This window comes from Cuculus canorus, chromosome 1, assembly GCF_017976375.1.
Source record: "Cuculus canorus isolate bCucCan1 chromosome 1, bCucCan1.pri, whole genome shotgun sequence".
Classification (NCBI taxonomy): domain Eukaryota; kingdom Metazoa; phylum Chordata; class Aves; order Cuculiformes; family Cuculidae; genus Cuculus; species Cuculus canorus.
In genome coordinates, this window is record NC_071401.1 from 27,111,052 (window position 1) to 27,127,682 (window position 16,631).

The 16,631-nt window shown below is 39.5% G+C and overlaps 1 protein-coding gene across 1 annotated transcript in view; it reads left to right on the forward strand.

Annotated features, from left to right (window-relative positions):
- Nucleotides 1-15,513, forward strand: part of LOC104066164 (complement C4) — a 58,945-nt gene extending 43,432 nt beyond the window's left edge. Inside the window, exons 29-42 of the mRNA XM_009568736.2 lie at nucleotides 129-297; nucleotides 1,347-1,513; nucleotides 1,976-2,134; nucleotides 2,725-2,784; nucleotides 3,247-3,340; nucleotides 4,054-4,222; nucleotides 5,446-5,533; nucleotides 6,174-6,248; nucleotides 7,876-7,984; nucleotides 9,024-9,113; nucleotides 9,497-9,589; nucleotides 10,267-10,350; nucleotides 13,780-13,912; nucleotides 15,039-15,513. Coding sequence (XP_009567031.2) covers nucleotides 129-297; nucleotides 1,347-1,513; nucleotides 1,976-2,134; nucleotides 2,725-2,784; nucleotides 3,247-3,340; nucleotides 4,054-4,222; nucleotides 5,446-5,533; nucleotides 6,174-6,248; nucleotides 7,876-7,984; nucleotides 9,024-9,113; nucleotides 9,497-9,589; nucleotides 10,267-10,350; nucleotides 13,780-13,912; nucleotides 15,039-15,177 — 1,629 coding nt within the window. The 3' untranslated portion in view covers nucleotides 15,178-15,513. The remainder of the gene's footprint in view (nucleotides 1-128; nucleotides 298-1,346; nucleotides 1,514-1,975; nucleotides 2,135-2,724; nucleotides 2,785-3,246; nucleotides 3,341-4,053; nucleotides 4,223-5,445; nucleotides 5,534-6,173; nucleotides 6,249-7,875; nucleotides 7,985-9,023; nucleotides 9,114-9,496; nucleotides 9,590-10,266; nucleotides 10,351-13,779; nucleotides 13,913-15,038) is intronic.
- Nucleotides 15,514-16,631: the final 1,118 nt, after the last annotated feature.

Here is a 16,631-nt window from a genome sequence, read left to right on the forward strand (position 1 = left end):
CACATCTAAGCTAAAATTATTAAAATTGTCTAAAAAATTACTGCACTGAAGTATTCTAATTTCCTAGTACTCACACTAGCTAGTAGGGCTGGATGACCTTTTCAGATGGGTTCATTCTGTTTTCACAGGTACGAGTAGTTAGAAGAGCAGTGGCTTATATGAAAAATCAACTTTTAAAAAACAGTAATTGCTATTCTACAGCTATCACTGCTTATGCTCTGACACTTGTGCAGTCTAATAGTGAAGAAGCCCAGATGGCGAAAGAAAAATTAAGGGGCTGCTCTGTTTTTGACTCAGGTACTGGTAACTATTCTTAAAAATTCGGTCAGAAAGCACTTTTCCAAAGTAAAGCACCTTAAATGTTGTCTTATATGAACAAAACGATCTCAAGTAAATGAAAGCTGTTTAACTCTACAGAAGTGTGTATGTATTCGTGTAATATACTTCATTATTTAAATTACATAATTAAATATTTCAATGTTGAAATTGTGATATGTAATTTGTATAATTAATATGATTATAAAGTAACAGCTTAATATTGTAAAGTTTGGATCATGGCCTTACCTGATGCTGGAATTGGAGCAAAACCATAACTGTATTTATTTTCCTTTTCTGCTTCCCTTCGCTGCCTACCAAATCTTCCACACCCCTAAAATGCATTTAAGAAAAAAAAAAAAAAGAGTCCAAGCCAGCTGACAAAGAAGAAACTTTTGATAGGTAAATAGCAATGAACAGCAACTACATATGGAAGTAGTTCAGGCTGGATTTGTGAGCAAGAGGGAAGGTGTCTTTCCCAGCCCATCTGCTTACAAAGCCCCCACCCCCACCCCCCGCTCCCCAACAGTTCTGAGTGCTTTGTTCCAGCTCCACAAGGATGTCTCTTCTTCCCCTGCAGTGTGTGGCTGTTGTCAGGGTTGGGTCAGTTGGTTGTTTGGCTGCATTGCCACACTACCAATTTCTATCAATTTTTTTGATAACCTACGTTATGGTTTAATAGCTATTGTGTAGGCATAGGAAATATGTTTCTTCTTAATCAAGACTGAATCTATGGGCATAATTTATGCTGTTATTTCTTGGGGACCACCAGACATGATGCTACCACTCCATCAGATGGATATTGCTGTACAATAGGATCATAAGACTGTGATGGTTGGATAAGTCAAAATTGAAAATCATGCTTTTCCTTTTCCACTGTTTCTGCTTCCCAACAGACTTGTTGGAGTCATGACAGCATCCGTGTCTTGTCGTTCCCCAAATCTCTGACATTAAACATCTACTCAGTAGAACAACAGTCATTTTTGGCAAATGTCTTACCAAGGGGATTCAAATCTGAGTTATTCTTGCAGCAAAACAGCAGCGCTACTGGGGAAACGGCAAAGATGCGGTCTCAGTGGAAACCACTGCCTATGCATTGCTTCAAACATTGCTCCTGAAAGACATGGAGTACGCAAAGCCTATTGCTACGTGGTTGACAGAAAGAAGGAACTATGGTGGAGGATACTGCTCTACACAGGTGCCTGACAACAGTTCAGCTGGGGTTTCAGGAGGAGGGAAGAAAACAGAAGGCCTTTAAACACTTTTTCATTTAGATTTGAAAGCATCATAACAGCTAATCCTGAGCTTATTTGGTGTATGAAACACTACAGAATGAAGAACTAAAGATTTTGCCTCATTAATAAAAAATGGGCCAAAATAAAACAGTGGCAAGCCAGCAAATATTCTTTGTCTTTATGAAAGTTTATAATAATCCAAGATCAGAACTTGGGGTTTTTAGGACTTTAATTCTAAAAGAAGCAGGTGGGAAAATAAGCAAATAATCTGGGCAGGTAGGAACAGGCAGACACAGGAGAAATTCACAGCAGCAAAAACCCCATAAAATTTAAGAATGGCTCCAGGTGACTGATGGTGTCATTTTGCATACTGTTGAAATAACCTGGCATAATTGTTAGGGTTTTTGCATTTCTTTCTCACATAGGACACAGTGGTGGCCCTAGAAGCTCTGTCAGCATACAGCATACAGACATTGGACACTGCTTCCACCAACCTGACTGTAAAACTGGCAACACCTGGAAGACAAAAAGACTATACTTTTATTCTGACTGATGCTCATGAAACGATTCAGAAGCAGTTAGAGGTATATAATCACCCATTGTTTCAAGCTTTTTATCCTCAAATAGGAGAAACATTGGATTATCCAGCCTAGCTTTTCTCATGTTTAGTAATATGATGTAGTTGATTTATAATATTTTCATGATTTAATATGTAAATAAGAAGAATCCTTTTAAAGAAAAAAATTGGCAGATGTTTAGCAGCACACTTTTGAAGTTTTTTCCTACCTCTTCTGGGACTTCAGTGACATGAATCTCCCTCTAAAGTGAAGAGCAGCCAGCAGCCCAAGTCTTGCCATTCAATGATGCTGAAGGGCAATATTCTGATACTCAATGTGTTGAGACTTGGGAAAATACTACATGCAGACTACAGAGGAGCAAGTGAAGTTCAGAAAATATGTCTCCTAGGCCCCAGAATGGCAGAGTAAGATGCACCAGCCAAGTATATTAAAAGTCTTGTGAGACTTGAGGTCTCAACATCTTCCATAGCTAAAGGTTTTCCCTACTCCACTTCTGAGGGATAATAGGGTAGAAAATCATCAAGATTACAGGAAAGCAATAGATCAAGTGCTGAGCACAGACTAAATCTTTTTTTTTTTTTTTCCTTTGTTTGCAGTTTGAACTTGGGAGAAAACTTGAAGTGTCTGTACATGGCAGAGGAAACGGGACAATGAGTGTAAGCTGTAAATTAGAAAATCAGAGTCCAACTGGACTACTCTTAATCCCTTTTTGAAAACAGAGTGAGAAATTCCTTGCCATGGCTTTATCCTTGTGTTCCTGCCTCCAAATTTCTAAATTTGGGGCCTGCAGGCTGTCCGGATGGGCAGTCAATTTTTCCTGTTTTTAACTTTAAGTCCCTGAAATGCCAATGCTTACAGAGGCAGCTGAAGTTTGAAAGACCACTTCGAGTTTGGAAATGGAGAGTTATTACAAAGATCCGATACCATTAGCAATTTGTACACAGGACTCTCCTACTTATACCCACAACGGTCCTCTGTGATTAGTCGGTGCGTCTGAGACCTGTGTTTCCCTACACATTCCCATGTCCCATCAACATTTGCTGAATATCCTGGATGAGTAAATCCCTTGTCATTTAAATGATATTTTTAGCAGTCTGCTGTTTGTGTCTTCATCCTAGATATTAAAAGTATACTGGTCTTCTGAGCTGAAGAACAACACGTGTGAGGATTTGATTTTGACAGTGGAAGTAGAAGGCAGCATCGAGCACTCTGGTGAGTGAAAAGGGAATTGGTGTGGTCTCAGAGGTTACATGTTTGGTGAGATGTTAATGATACTTAATGGCTTCTCAGCTTTGGAGACTGGGAATAAATGAATGAAACAAGAAAACAGAGAGGCCTCCAAACTGCCGAGATGTTGTTTCATTAAGCATATCAATACTTATAAATAGTGTAATAACTATCTGAGTGACTCTAGGTGCAGTAGGTACCTAACATATACAGAGGTACTATTAGTAACTCTTCTTTGTTATTGTGATGAGGGTGAGGTGATCTCCATTTACAGTGTTCCTGGCCCAGCTCAGTCCCCTGACTAATAAGGGACCTACCGCATGGCCTTAAAAATTCTTTGGGGTAGATTTGTCATAGGTTTTCCTTATGAGCAAGACCATGCTTTCGGGCCCCTGAAGTTTGTGTTCATCATCCTCTCTGCCTATGTCTGGGTTTTTTTTTTTCTGTTTGAATATTTTTGGAGGCAGGAATTGTCCTTTCCATATTTATGCATAGCCTAAAAGCCATTCCTCATTACACCTGTTGGTTATTCTTATTACAATCGTCTCTAAAATTTCAACTGTTACTGAGATGGTGTACAGCACACTTTTATAAAACCCTTAGAGATGGCATGCCTGCCCACTGATATTTACCATTATATGAAAAGGACCCAAATTACCAGATGCTCAATCAAATTTGTGTATGTCTGTCACCTCCAGAAGCCATATACTCTTATGAAAACTATGATTATGAGGACTCGGTTGCTACAGAAAACAGCACATTTAAGCCACTGTCTGAAATAGAGTGGTTTGATATCCACAGTAGAAGGAAAAGGGATGTGATCTCTTCCGGTAAAGCAGAATCACTGCAGTACAAAGTCTGTGTCAGGTAGGTCTGCAAGATCAACTCTTCAACAGAAAATATATTCATTTTTTGTTTTAATTCTTCATGGTCACTTCATATCCGCAAGCTGGGCAACATGCCTGGTGATCTCCTGTGAGTATGAGCAGAAGGTGAGTCTGCATCCTTCTACCATGGCAGGAGAAAAATTTTCGCACAACGCATTTGCTTTAGACAGTTTACATAGACCTTAAAAGTCCATTCCAGATTCTGCCCCATCAAACGCGGGGGAGATTCTTAACTGCCTGGCTGGCTAATTATTTGAAAGAATTCTTTTACTAAATAAAGTATATAGAACTGGAATAAAGTAATAACATATTTACAGAGTTTTGTTGCATTCTGGAGAGATGCTGTTGCTTCCTTTATGGTCACAGTCTGGCCTCATAAAAAGGAAAATATGTTTACTACTGTTTGGGGGAGGAGAGGAGGCAGAAAGATATCCTGATGGGATAATCAAGAAGTAGGCAAGGACAGAGCTGGTGAGAAAGACATTCTCCCATGCAGAATAGCAATGAAATATGTGCGTTTGCTCCCTTTCAGAGTCTGGTAAGGGTGACAGAAGCACAAAGTGGTGCTGTACTGGGTTACTTTCCTAGAGATTTTAAGGGTGGCAGAAGCAAGTTTTGCTCCCCAGGTTTTTATCGCTGTCTCCCAAACAGCAGCATGAACAATAGCACGGGAGGACTAGAGTTATCCCAATTCCGAAGTTTTACTCTCCCTAGTTAAACATGTATTCAGTGAATTGTGTGCTGGCTGAATCACCATTTTCCCCATTAGTTGCTCAACTATCAGATCCACTGTTCTGCAGGACGTTACTAAGTGTTAGAGTGGAGCTTAAACAATAATGCGAAGCTCCCTTTATTGTAGTTAAGATACCAAAGAAAAACTGAAGGCAGTGACTACATCACCATACCTCTCCCTTTGAAGGTGATTTTTTTTCTGCCTATCAGCTATGAAAAAGAAAAGCCTAGAAAACAACTTCAGGCAAGACAACTGGTTTCGGATGACCATTTGACTAGTTCAGAGTTCAGATGACTAATCTTGTCTCATGACTTTTAATGAGGTAGGCAGCTAATTTTCAAATTAAAATCCACTTAGGAAAGTTATGTGGAGCAAAATGTTTTCTTTAACTATTAGAAAGCCTGAAGAGCCAAACTTTTCAAAGCAAGCTGCTTCAGTGCAGTTGTTCACTGACTGTCTCCTTTATAAAGGTCCACAGGTTCCAACGCACCAAAAATGTCCTTGGTTGATCTTTCACTGCTGAGTGGCTTGGAGCCTGACACAAAGGATCTCGATCAGGTTATAAACACACTTTTCTGTGCAATCTTTTATTCTCTTTTCTATAGAAACATTGTTTTTCAATATCTTTCCAAAGTCCACAGAATGAAGAAGGCAAAACAAAACAAAAAAATTGGATACACATGTTTTCGTTCTTCTTCTCATAAAATATTCACTGAACACATTCAAGAAATGAAAATCTTGTGGTGAGCAGATTTCTTAGTCTGTTGTAATAGAAATTAAGGCAAAGCTCACCAGGGCACTTAAATATGTTCCTGTCCTTAGGACATATTTCTGTCCCCACTGGCACTGTTGTGCCATGACATGCCAGGATGGCGTGTCCCATGCTTGCAAGGGGGACACATCTGTCAGAAGCAGTTTCTTGCAATGTACAGTGACAGGAAGATGGGCCACAATGCTCTGCAGCGGTGGCTACAGACTTTTTTAGGATTCTGAAGCCTCCTCAGTTGGAGAAGGTTTACCCAGGTTCATGCTTTCAGGGACTGCCTCCTTTAGGGAGGAAGAAAAAGGGCAGAATAAAGCAAACAGCTGAACAAAGGAATACTGATACAACAAACAGAATATAGAAGATGGTAGTAAAGGTGTTTCTTTTATGCTAGGTTTTTGTTCTGATTTTGTTTCTTTGTTTGTTTTCCTGCAGCTGGTGACATCTTCAGACCAATACATTCAGCACTATGAGTACAAGGAAGGAAAGGTTTTGCTCTACTTTGGTGAGGTAAGCAAATTCAATAATTTTCCTACCTCTGCCATTTCAGATAGCATATATAGACTCCTTTTTAAACCTAATCGTAATTGTTTTTCACGCTCCATTACCTTCCTGTGATTTTTGTCACATTATTATTGAACAGCTCAGTTGAAAGAGGGTGGAGGAGGGGAAGAAGGGAAACATGCACCTTCATCCTTCACCTTATTGTGTTCCAGGAGTTGTGGTCAGTGTCTGAGATTTGGGCTCTGAGCAAACATAAAACAAAACAGAGAAATCCTAGAAATTCTCTCTAGCTATAAGAAATGCTTTTCATCCAACATTAACAAAGTGTTAACTGGTAGTCCAGAAAATTCCACATGGACACCTTGCATGTGTAGTTCGGTATTCCTGAGTAGAGATCCAGATAGTGACAAACGAGGGGAAATATCTAAACCCCAATTTTCCTTGCACATTTACCCATATTTTGGATATACCCTCTTAAGTTGCTTCACCTCCACAGCCAAAGCATGGAAAATCCCTGCAGAAACCACAGAGAATCATAGGATGGTTTTGATTGGAAGGGACCATGAAGGTCATGTAGTTCAACACCCCTGCCGTTAGCAGGGACATCTTCAACATAATCAGGTTGCTCAAAGCCGAACCCAATCTGACCTTGAATGTTTCCAGTGATGGGGCAACTACCACCTCTCTGGGTAACCTGTGCTGGTGTTTCACCGTCGTCAGCAAAAAAAATTCTTCCTACTATCTAGTCTAAACCTCTTCTCTTTCAGTTTAAGACCATTACCCTTTGTCCTATTGCTGCAGGCCTTGCTTGAAAGTTTTTCCCATGAGGGACACCACTTGTCACTGATCTCCATCTGGACAATGAGCCGTTGACAGTTATCCTCTGGGTGTGATCATCCTACCAATTTCTTATCCACTGAATAGTCCATGTATCAAATCTATATCTCACCAATTTAAAGAGAAAGATGTGAAACCTTAGAGAAGTCCAGATAGATGACATCCGAGGGTCTTCCCTTTTCTATTGATGTTCTATCTCCTGCATAGAAAGCCACTGGGCTGGTAAGGCAGGACTTGTCTTAGCTTAGCTAAGGGCACTAGGAGGGCAATTATTTTTTCCCATATAAGATAATAGACAAATGAAAAAATGCAGATGTTATTGCTGCTATGACTGTCCTAGATGATTTGTGTACTTAACATAGGTCAAAACCCATCCCTGACCTTAGCATTTTACTAAGGGAAATGTATAGTCTAGTGGCCTATTCTAGTGTATATTCTAGCACAGTATAGGCTATGGACATATATTACCCCCATTACTCCTGTGCAAGGCTGCTTTAGGCAACAGCTGAAACATAAACCCCAAAGTACTGATGATGTGAGTCCAGATCAGAGTTTCAGGCAGAGAAGACCTGCACACACGTCACAGAACTACCTTTGCCAGGCTTAGCTCATCTACAAAATCTCCCAACAAAGTAATGGGAGGAAATGTCTTCAAGTTGAAGCTACAGCTATGAGGATTAACTCACCTATGTAATCAGAAACAAGCATTCAACAATTGGTATAAGCACAAATGAATAAGAAACTGACTGGAGAGAGTTAGTTTACTCATCATAACAATTGTTTCTTTTTCCTCCAGCTCACAAGCGGACCTGACCCAGATTGTATATCATTTGGGGCAAAGCAAATAAATCCCATGGGCTTGGTTCAGCCAGCAAATGCCATCCTGTATGATTTTTACAACCCTGGTAAGAGAACAGAAAAATGATACATAAGGGATTGAAAGAGAGACCCTTAAAAACAAACTCCAGTCTAGAGAAATATGGTTTTGACACAGTGTGTGAAATCATGTGATTTTGTCGAGTGTTAAAATAACCTGCCTCGAATACTGTCTTCTACTACTTTGGCTTAAGATTATCTAAACAGAGATCCTCTCGGGGATGGTCCAGTATTTCAAATGGACTGAAAACACAAACTTTTACACTCATGGCTTTTTAAATCACGTTTCCTGAGTTTCTATTTCTTTTAAGAATGTTCCTCCCTCGTTATCTTTTTGGTCAGCCTGTCTTTTTATGCATCTCAGATAAATAACATTGGAAGTGTCTCATATGTACTGTGCTTGCTAGAGGAACCAGTCTTTGAATTCTCCATTCAAAGAAGGTTAAATGCAAATCATCCCCCTTTGCTAGAGTTATGTAAACAATATTTGAAAATTAGGTCAAATCTCTACTTTGCCTGAAGCTGACAGATCCAAGATGGTTTACACTGGGTTTAAACCACTAACTATAGATGATCCTGTCCCCCGCTCTGAAATAGTGCAGTGCATTGCTCACTGTAGCGTTACGGTCTAAAGATGCTTTTAAGATGGACGCTTTTTGGAGAAAACATAAATAAAAGGGGAAGAGCATAACTTTATAAAAATCCATCCCCTCAAAAAAACCAAAACAAAACCCAAAACTAAACATCACTCATACCCTGAAATTAAGAAATAAAAATAAACAAAAAAACAACAAACAAACAAACAAACAAGCCTCACCCTCCCTAGAAAACCCAGAAGCACAACCCAGAGCACTGCCCAGCTGAAAGACAAGGTAATCCCTGTACTCTGGGTGCCTAAGCTATAGGAATTTGTGGACTGCTGATGTGCATCTGACCCTGATTTCTCTGGACCAGGGAAAAGGTGGGCTACAAATGTTGTTCCTATTGCACAGGGTTTTCCACATGAGCTCTTTGAGATGATTAATTTTGTTTCTACTCCTATATATAATTTTGTTTCTACTTCTATAGATAGGAAGTGCAGTGTATTCTACAGTGCTCCAAAGCACAGCGCCATGCTTTCAAAAGTGTGCCATGCCAATGTTTGCCAGTGTGCGGAAGGTAAGGAATGACTAAATAGGCAGGTCTAAAAGAAGATAGTTACCTCTATGAACCATTAACATGAGAATTGCTAAGCCCAGAAAGCAACATTACAGTTGTCCCAGTGCATAATTCAGGACACAGAGCATCCTTTAGTATGTTCAGCACCAAATTAAAAAAAAAAAAAATTAACATATCCAGAAATTATTTAATAGTTGAACACAATGTATATATACATATGAAAACATACCTAAAACCCCTCCATCATACCTCTCAGAACTTTGTTCTGCCATTTTTATTTTATTCTCCATTGTAATATTCAGTGAATGCGTATCTGTGAACTATATCTATGTAAATATCCATTCCTACAGAGACAGGTATATAATTTATTTTCTTCACTCTAGGACCCTGCCCAAGACAAAAATCAACTTTCAGTAAAGCTATGACACAAACCACACGCTTAAGTTTTGCCTGCTACCACCCTGTTGCAGATTACGGTAAGATGTGAAAGACTGTTGATTTAGTTTAAAAATAATTCTTTTTCATAAGGATAAATTTTTAGTTTTGTATGTTCAGACTTCTCCTGAAATGAGTAGGGCCTAGAGGCTGAGGAGTTGAAATTAAGCCACTTGCTATCAAAGTCATCAAAGGAGTGAAAGGGCAAAATACAAGTCATGGAAAAATGCAGTGGGCTGCTGGGGGAAGGGAGCATGGACCACATTATGACACATGGAGAAGACTCATGGTGTGAGCACCCCCATCCCCTATATCCCTAATGCTACAGGATGGAAATAAAGAGTAGGCTTTGCATGGCATGGCATAGCTCAGCAGCTCCTTCTATGGAGCTAGATGATTATTTTCTCCTTTGTTAATTTGCTTTTCTGGCCTATTCTTTGGAAGAGCTACTGAAGGAAAACTGATTTGGCAGCTGTGGTAAGTTAAATTCTAACAGAAGGACAAGAAAAATGGGAAAATCTAATCATATAGGAGATTCTTTAAAAAAATACGTAGAAGGAATAGAAATCTAGAGGTTGTTGATTAATAACTGACTTTCTAAAAGTATATTAGCACACCAGTCTCTGTATAGACATCTGGTAAAAGCATACCTGTTTTTCAGTTTTTGGATGCAATATCATGTTTCCATCTGGCCTCACACAGATGTTGTCTGTTGCAGTGTATGAGGTGGAGCTCCTCAACAGTACACAGAAAAATGTTTTTGATTATTATGAGGCCAAAATCCACAGAATCCTTAAAGTCAGTAAGTATCAAAATGTTTAGCTCCTTTCATTCACCTGTAGGAAAACTACAATGATTAAATACTAACCAGTATGAGCCATGCGTTCTTCTGCTGTAGAAAATGGTGTCAGTTATAATTCTACACAGGGTTTTCATGAACATTGACTTCTTGCAAGGCTCATGTGGTGCAGCTACCTCACTGTTCAGTGCAGCTCAGGGGTAGACTGTTTTTGTTCACATTGTGTAGCAATCCCAGAGTACGTGAGCTTCAGTCTTTTCAGGTGAAATAAAACCAGAAGACACATTCCAGCTGCATGTGGTCTATGGCTCCAAACTGATGCCAGTCTAAGTTAAACCCTCCGAAAACACACATAGTGTGGGTATTAGATCTTCTGCATCAGCTAGGTCACTTTATAGATTGCTTTTATATATATATATATATATATATATATATATATATATATACTTTTTTCCTACTGTAGACATATCCACTGACCTCTGTTTTGATATGCGATGGAGATTTGAAACGCTTGTTAATTAATTAAGTACCCGCAACCCTTGTAGAGTAGGCTAAGAGTTGTCCATAATCGTAAAATCATAGAACGGTTTGGGTTGGAAGGGACCTTAAAAATCATCTAATTCCACTGCCCTGCCATGGGCAGGGACACCTCCCACTTAATAATTATGGCAACAAAAAAGAAGCTCTTCTGTTTCTTTAGCTGCAGTGTAAAAATCTGCTCTGCTCTCAGACAATGTCCTTTTGCAGGCCTGCCATCCCAGCTGTCCCCACGTGAACTCAGCAGCATCAGTGATCGCTGATACTCTTCAAAGTAATTTCTGGAGAGGCTGTCAGATGACATTTCAAACTTTAACCACTGTGGTATCATGTGGTTGTCAGTTTTGAATTTGGCAGCCAGAAATGGCCTTTATAAAGCAACTTCAAAGATTTTGAAATCTTCCCTGTCTGGAAAATGAATAATTTATTCTCTCTCTCGATCATTGCCGAGGGGACTGGTGATGTAACGAGTACTTTATGGCACGAGGGTTGTGATCTGTGCCGAGTGTTCAGTTCCTGCTGGAAAACCAGGTCCACACTTTGTGAGTCCTGAGACAGCATCCATCATAGCCAGAAACTTCCATATACAAGGAAATGATAATGTACATAGTGAACAAAACACCGGCTATTTTTTTTACATGACGGGAAGTTTCATTAGTTTCCCTCTAGAAAACTTACAGGACCTAAAGGATTTAGAGTTCTAGCCCCCAGTGCACTTACACTTACAACTTTCAAGAAAGCACTGGAGAGATTTTGTTTCTTGGAAGCTGAGAGAAACATCCTTTGGATATGAAGTTGAAGGGAAGAGATTATTTCTCTTATTCCTAATACTTCCTTTTTGATACCTTTAAAATCTCCTTCGGTTTGTGCTGTATGATGCAGCTGATGAGTATCAGTAGGCTTTCAGTAGGCTTGGCAAAAGGCATGAAACCATGATAGCAACAAAGAAAAAAAAAAGGCATTACAACCAGATCAGCTCACGACTGAACTAGAATTTTTATCTTCTGTGCTTTCTGTGGCTGTTTTGAGTGAGTTTAGTCTCTGTTGCCATCACCAAGGGTAGGTGAGAATTAATAGAGTAAATTCTTATTCTCTGGACCCTGGCATTATTTTAGTATCGATCTTTATAAATACAGGGTTGGTTCAGAAGAAAAATGGAAACACTTACTTGTGTTTGGGAGTCAGCAATAATCAGATTATTCTGACTATTAATGTAAACAGTGTATGTGTTTCAGATCGCTGACATCTATGCTGTGCTATGAGTCCTTTAGGGAAACAGAATAGCCCATGCAAAATGGCACAGAATTTTCTTTGGGTTTTTTCCCCAGTTTTTTTTATTTCCCATTATAGATTATATAACTCGAAGTAATTTTGCCTTAAATCCTGCTTGGAGACTTTGGAATATTATATACATATATATTAAATTGAGGATTTAGAATTGGAAATTGCATAATAACCTGTTCAAATAATAACTTAAATGCTTATGATCCCTCCAGTCTGAATTGTATTAGACCATTTGAGAAGCATGTGAACCAAGAAACACTGTGGCAATTTAAGCACAATGAAGCCAAGAAATAATATTATCATTTTCTCAAGTTGTTCTCATCCATCTTTGCATTCTTGAACTAAATGAAAATTCAGTAAACCATATAACACAGGAACAATAGAAAAGTCTTGGATTATAAAGAAAATGTAATATAATGTATTTTTCTTCGGAAAAATGCAGATATAAACCAGCATACAATTTCCCTGGCCTGTAAGTACAATAGGTAAAATTAACACAAAATTTAACTAGGAAATAGATATGATTCTTAGTGTTAGGTTGCACAAATTAACACTCTAAGTCAAATTCTCTGAAATCTTATTGGGGTTAAAATATTCTACTCAGGTTTTTATTCTGCTCTTAGGAGTTTATTTTGAATACTAGACTTTCTATACTTGCAATATAATGCTTTAGACAGCAGAAGATACATGAGCTTCTGTTAACTGAGAAGAGATTGTGGTGTCTTACCTGTAGTTAAGGCTGGTTTAATGTCAGATTTGACATGACAGTTTTGCATGACATTTGGCATTATAGTTAGAAAGAGAATAAGAAATTAGAATATTGCTGTTATTTGCATATATTTTTTTCAAATGGATTTTGAAAACTGTTGTTTACCTGGAACAACACAGCATCCTTATGACCTGTAGTTATCTGGTGAATAAGGATCTTCCCAGCTCTCATGTCATTGTAATACCAAAGAACAGAGTACTACATCTCTTCCGCCTTGGATGCCCACTCCTGCAATTGGTAGTGCAGCCTTTGCATAAATAATCTCCCAGGCCAGAGTCAAGACCAGAATCTTCTAAATTATTTTAATGTGGAGATCACCAAGCACATGTCCTACATATCAGCTTCAGAGACAATATCATAAAAGATACCTCAATGATGTTCACGTTACGTGCACTAAGGACAGCGAGTTTATAATTCTGCTTGCTACATCGTTGAGCCCCAATACGTTTTAGTTTAGTTAGATAACTTCAAGACCACTATGTGCCTGAACAACCTGAAATATAAGAGCACGTTTTCTTTTTCCTCTGGCTTTTCCTTCAGTATCTGAGAGTTAAACAAACTCCACAAGGCCTGAAAGTTCTCCACAGCAAAACAGCTCCTTCTTCAGCTACTGAGGGGAGGCCAAGACAACCAGCTAGTACAGAAATGGCTGGCTAGGTAACGTTAAGGGTAATAGATCCTTCCACAGCACGGCCATTTATTCCAATGTCAAGCCACAACTTCCAAGTGAAATATTACCTTAGCTTAGCAGTGGAGTAAATGATCATAAGGGGTTGTGTCCTGTGGGCTATGGGTCTACTCTAATAGAAAGGTTCATAGGATTTTCTCTTCTCATGCTACAGCTAATGATGAAAGCATTCAATTGGGTGTCCACCGACAGTTCCTAAAACGTTCAACATGCAAGCTAGACATGGTCACTGGCAAACGGTACCTTCTCATGGGGAAAGATGGGAAAACAGTTGATTGCAACAACAAGTAAGTACAATGGTTTCAGAGTAGCAGCAGCTGCTGGACTGTGAATCCAGAGGACACTCAACCTATTTAGAATACTTCCATGAAGGAAAGGGTGGGTCACTTTTTTAGGGCATGATTCTGATGGCTTTACTAAAATGCAAAGATGTAAAAGGTAGACATGCAGAACAGCTGAGCTACCCAAATCTCTCAGCTGATGTATCTGTACAGAGCCTGGTTCCCACATTTCTCAGAATCAAAATATTGCTCCGACTCCACTGCGTTAAAAATCCATAGCTAGAAAAGGAGAATAGGAAACACTACACAGTTCCATCTGCTGCAGATGCCTTATACAATTCCTGTGTTTGCAAAAGAAATGGGTGGGAACATGGCTAAGAGCAGCTCTCAAAGTTTCTGTGACATCATGTATGCAAATAGGATACTATTCTCATTTTTCACTGTCACACTTCAACAAAAAAAAAAGGGAATTTATCTGAGGAGAATTTAGTCTGATACTGTTAAATATTCAGCGAGGAAGACAAATGTTTCATTTCCCTATGTGGAACTAGAGAAAAGTATTTCCTCTGAAAGCCTCTAGGAGGGAGACCCTCTCAATCAAATTGTGAGCACCACTTCCTGAAACCTTGTCCCCATCTCTATATTACACCAAAGTGAGTGCTTAAGTCACCAGCGCACTTCAACAGAAACCTGCTCACAACTGAAATCTCCCAGCAGGGGTGTAACCTCTGAAGTCTTCTCCAGTCCAGTTGTAAAACACCAGAAGCTGTGTAGCTTCTCAACACAGAAAATTAGGGAACATTTTGGGATACTCTGTTGAAAATAAACTCCCCCTCACTGTGTTCCATTGGTGCATACTGGGGCTTTTTGTGCCACTCTGATAGAAACAGCCCATGGTTACCTGGTTACAGAGTTAGCTTTGTGCTGGCTTGGCACTGACATTTCCCAAACGTTATTCAAAGCTCAGTTAACCTGCTGGTGAAACTAGGTTTCAGGCAAGATTCTTGGCTAGTATAATTCCTGACATCAGAGATGCCTCAGTGGAGGAAGAGCATCACAGGGCTTACACTTTCCCATTGCTCCATGTTACCAGTAGTAACCCACTTCCTTTACCTGTCCCTTTTGCACTCAGGATGCAGTACTTCCTTGATGCACAAACCTGGGTAGAGAAAATTCCAGATGACAACGAGTGCCGCACCACTCTGCATCGGCAAGCCTGTGCTCACCTGCAGGACTTCATGAACACATCTGACAGCCTTTGCCTCTTGTGAACGATTGCTTTGCTTCCTACATCCTAACCACATGGCTGTGACTTAACTAATTCCTGATTTTTTCTTGCAACTCCTGTGCATCAGAGTGGTTCTTGAAACATTGCAGACCGTTTCTGTTGCTGTCTGGTTTGTGGATTGGGGTATCTTCTTGTAGATGTATGTTGGGAACTTGAGGGGGGCTAATACAACAAAAAATTGCAGTTACTCTACTAGTTATCGTGTTTGTTGTTTCTAACAGCAGTTAAGAGAGAGCAGAAATTTCTGTCTCTCTGATCCATCATATAACAGTGCAATTATATTGTAAGGGATCCAAATAAAGATCATTATGCTTACAGAGTTGTTGTTACTGGACACAAAATAAAAGAGAACAAGCAATTTGCATAGGTCAGAAAGAAGCCTGGGCATTCACGGGTTTACCAAGTACAGCCTGTGTTACACTGCTACTGAAAGAAGAGAGATATCAACACACATGCTTCAGTTCACCAGTTAATTTTGTGTAGGGGAATACATGACCACACTTGTGCTACAGCAGGATTCCCATACGTACTTCTGAAGCTGGAACTGGCCCAGCATCGGGGATGGGCAACTGGACTGAATGTGTCTGTGCTTGACCCAGGAGTTCTGCACAGGCTGATTAGTGCTGGTAACTAATGTGCACTGAGAGCACATAATTGCTTTTCAATTGCACTCTGTAACTCTATGTCTTTCAAGCTTTTCTTTTTTTTTGAGAGTTAAATCAATTTGCATTACTTTGAAAAAAACCCTGACACAATCTATAGTTGCATTCTTATAAAGCATTGCTGTTTCTGCAGCTATGCAAACAGCTCTATAAAGGAGATGCAATATTTGTCAGGGTAAGAGAGGGAGGGAGTTGCTGCCACAGTTATAAAGTTTTCCTCTAATGGGAAACCATGTTGATGATGAAAAATTTCCCAAAAACTTCTCCTTTCTTAGAATAAGTCTATAGAAAATGTTTTGATAACAGTGATAAGTAGGTGACTGCCAAATACAGATTTTATCTCTTTGGTTTGCCAGCAAAATGCCATTTGGCAGTCATATCTGAAGCTTAAAAGAGCTTTTCTGACCAGATTACCAGCCTCTGATTCTCATACCAGTGTCTTTGTGACACTAATTCAGTGCAAAAATTTGCCACCTGGACTGCTTGTGTTACACTGCAGCAAAACCAAGAAGGGCTTGTACTAACAACGTAATAATTAGTAGGTCCATGTGAATCTGGTTAATTTGGAGTCAAATGACCCTATTGGATAGGAGAGGAAGCAGTGAGCTTTGCGTGGACAAGACTACACGGCAGCAGCACCTACCTGAATAGCTACACCACTTCAGATTCGTAGCAGACACCTCATCACTGTGTCCCAGCACTGTGAACTGCTCAGCTATTTTTGAAGGCTGTAAACTCAAGCATAATGACAGCTGAGCTTGGATATCAGCAATGT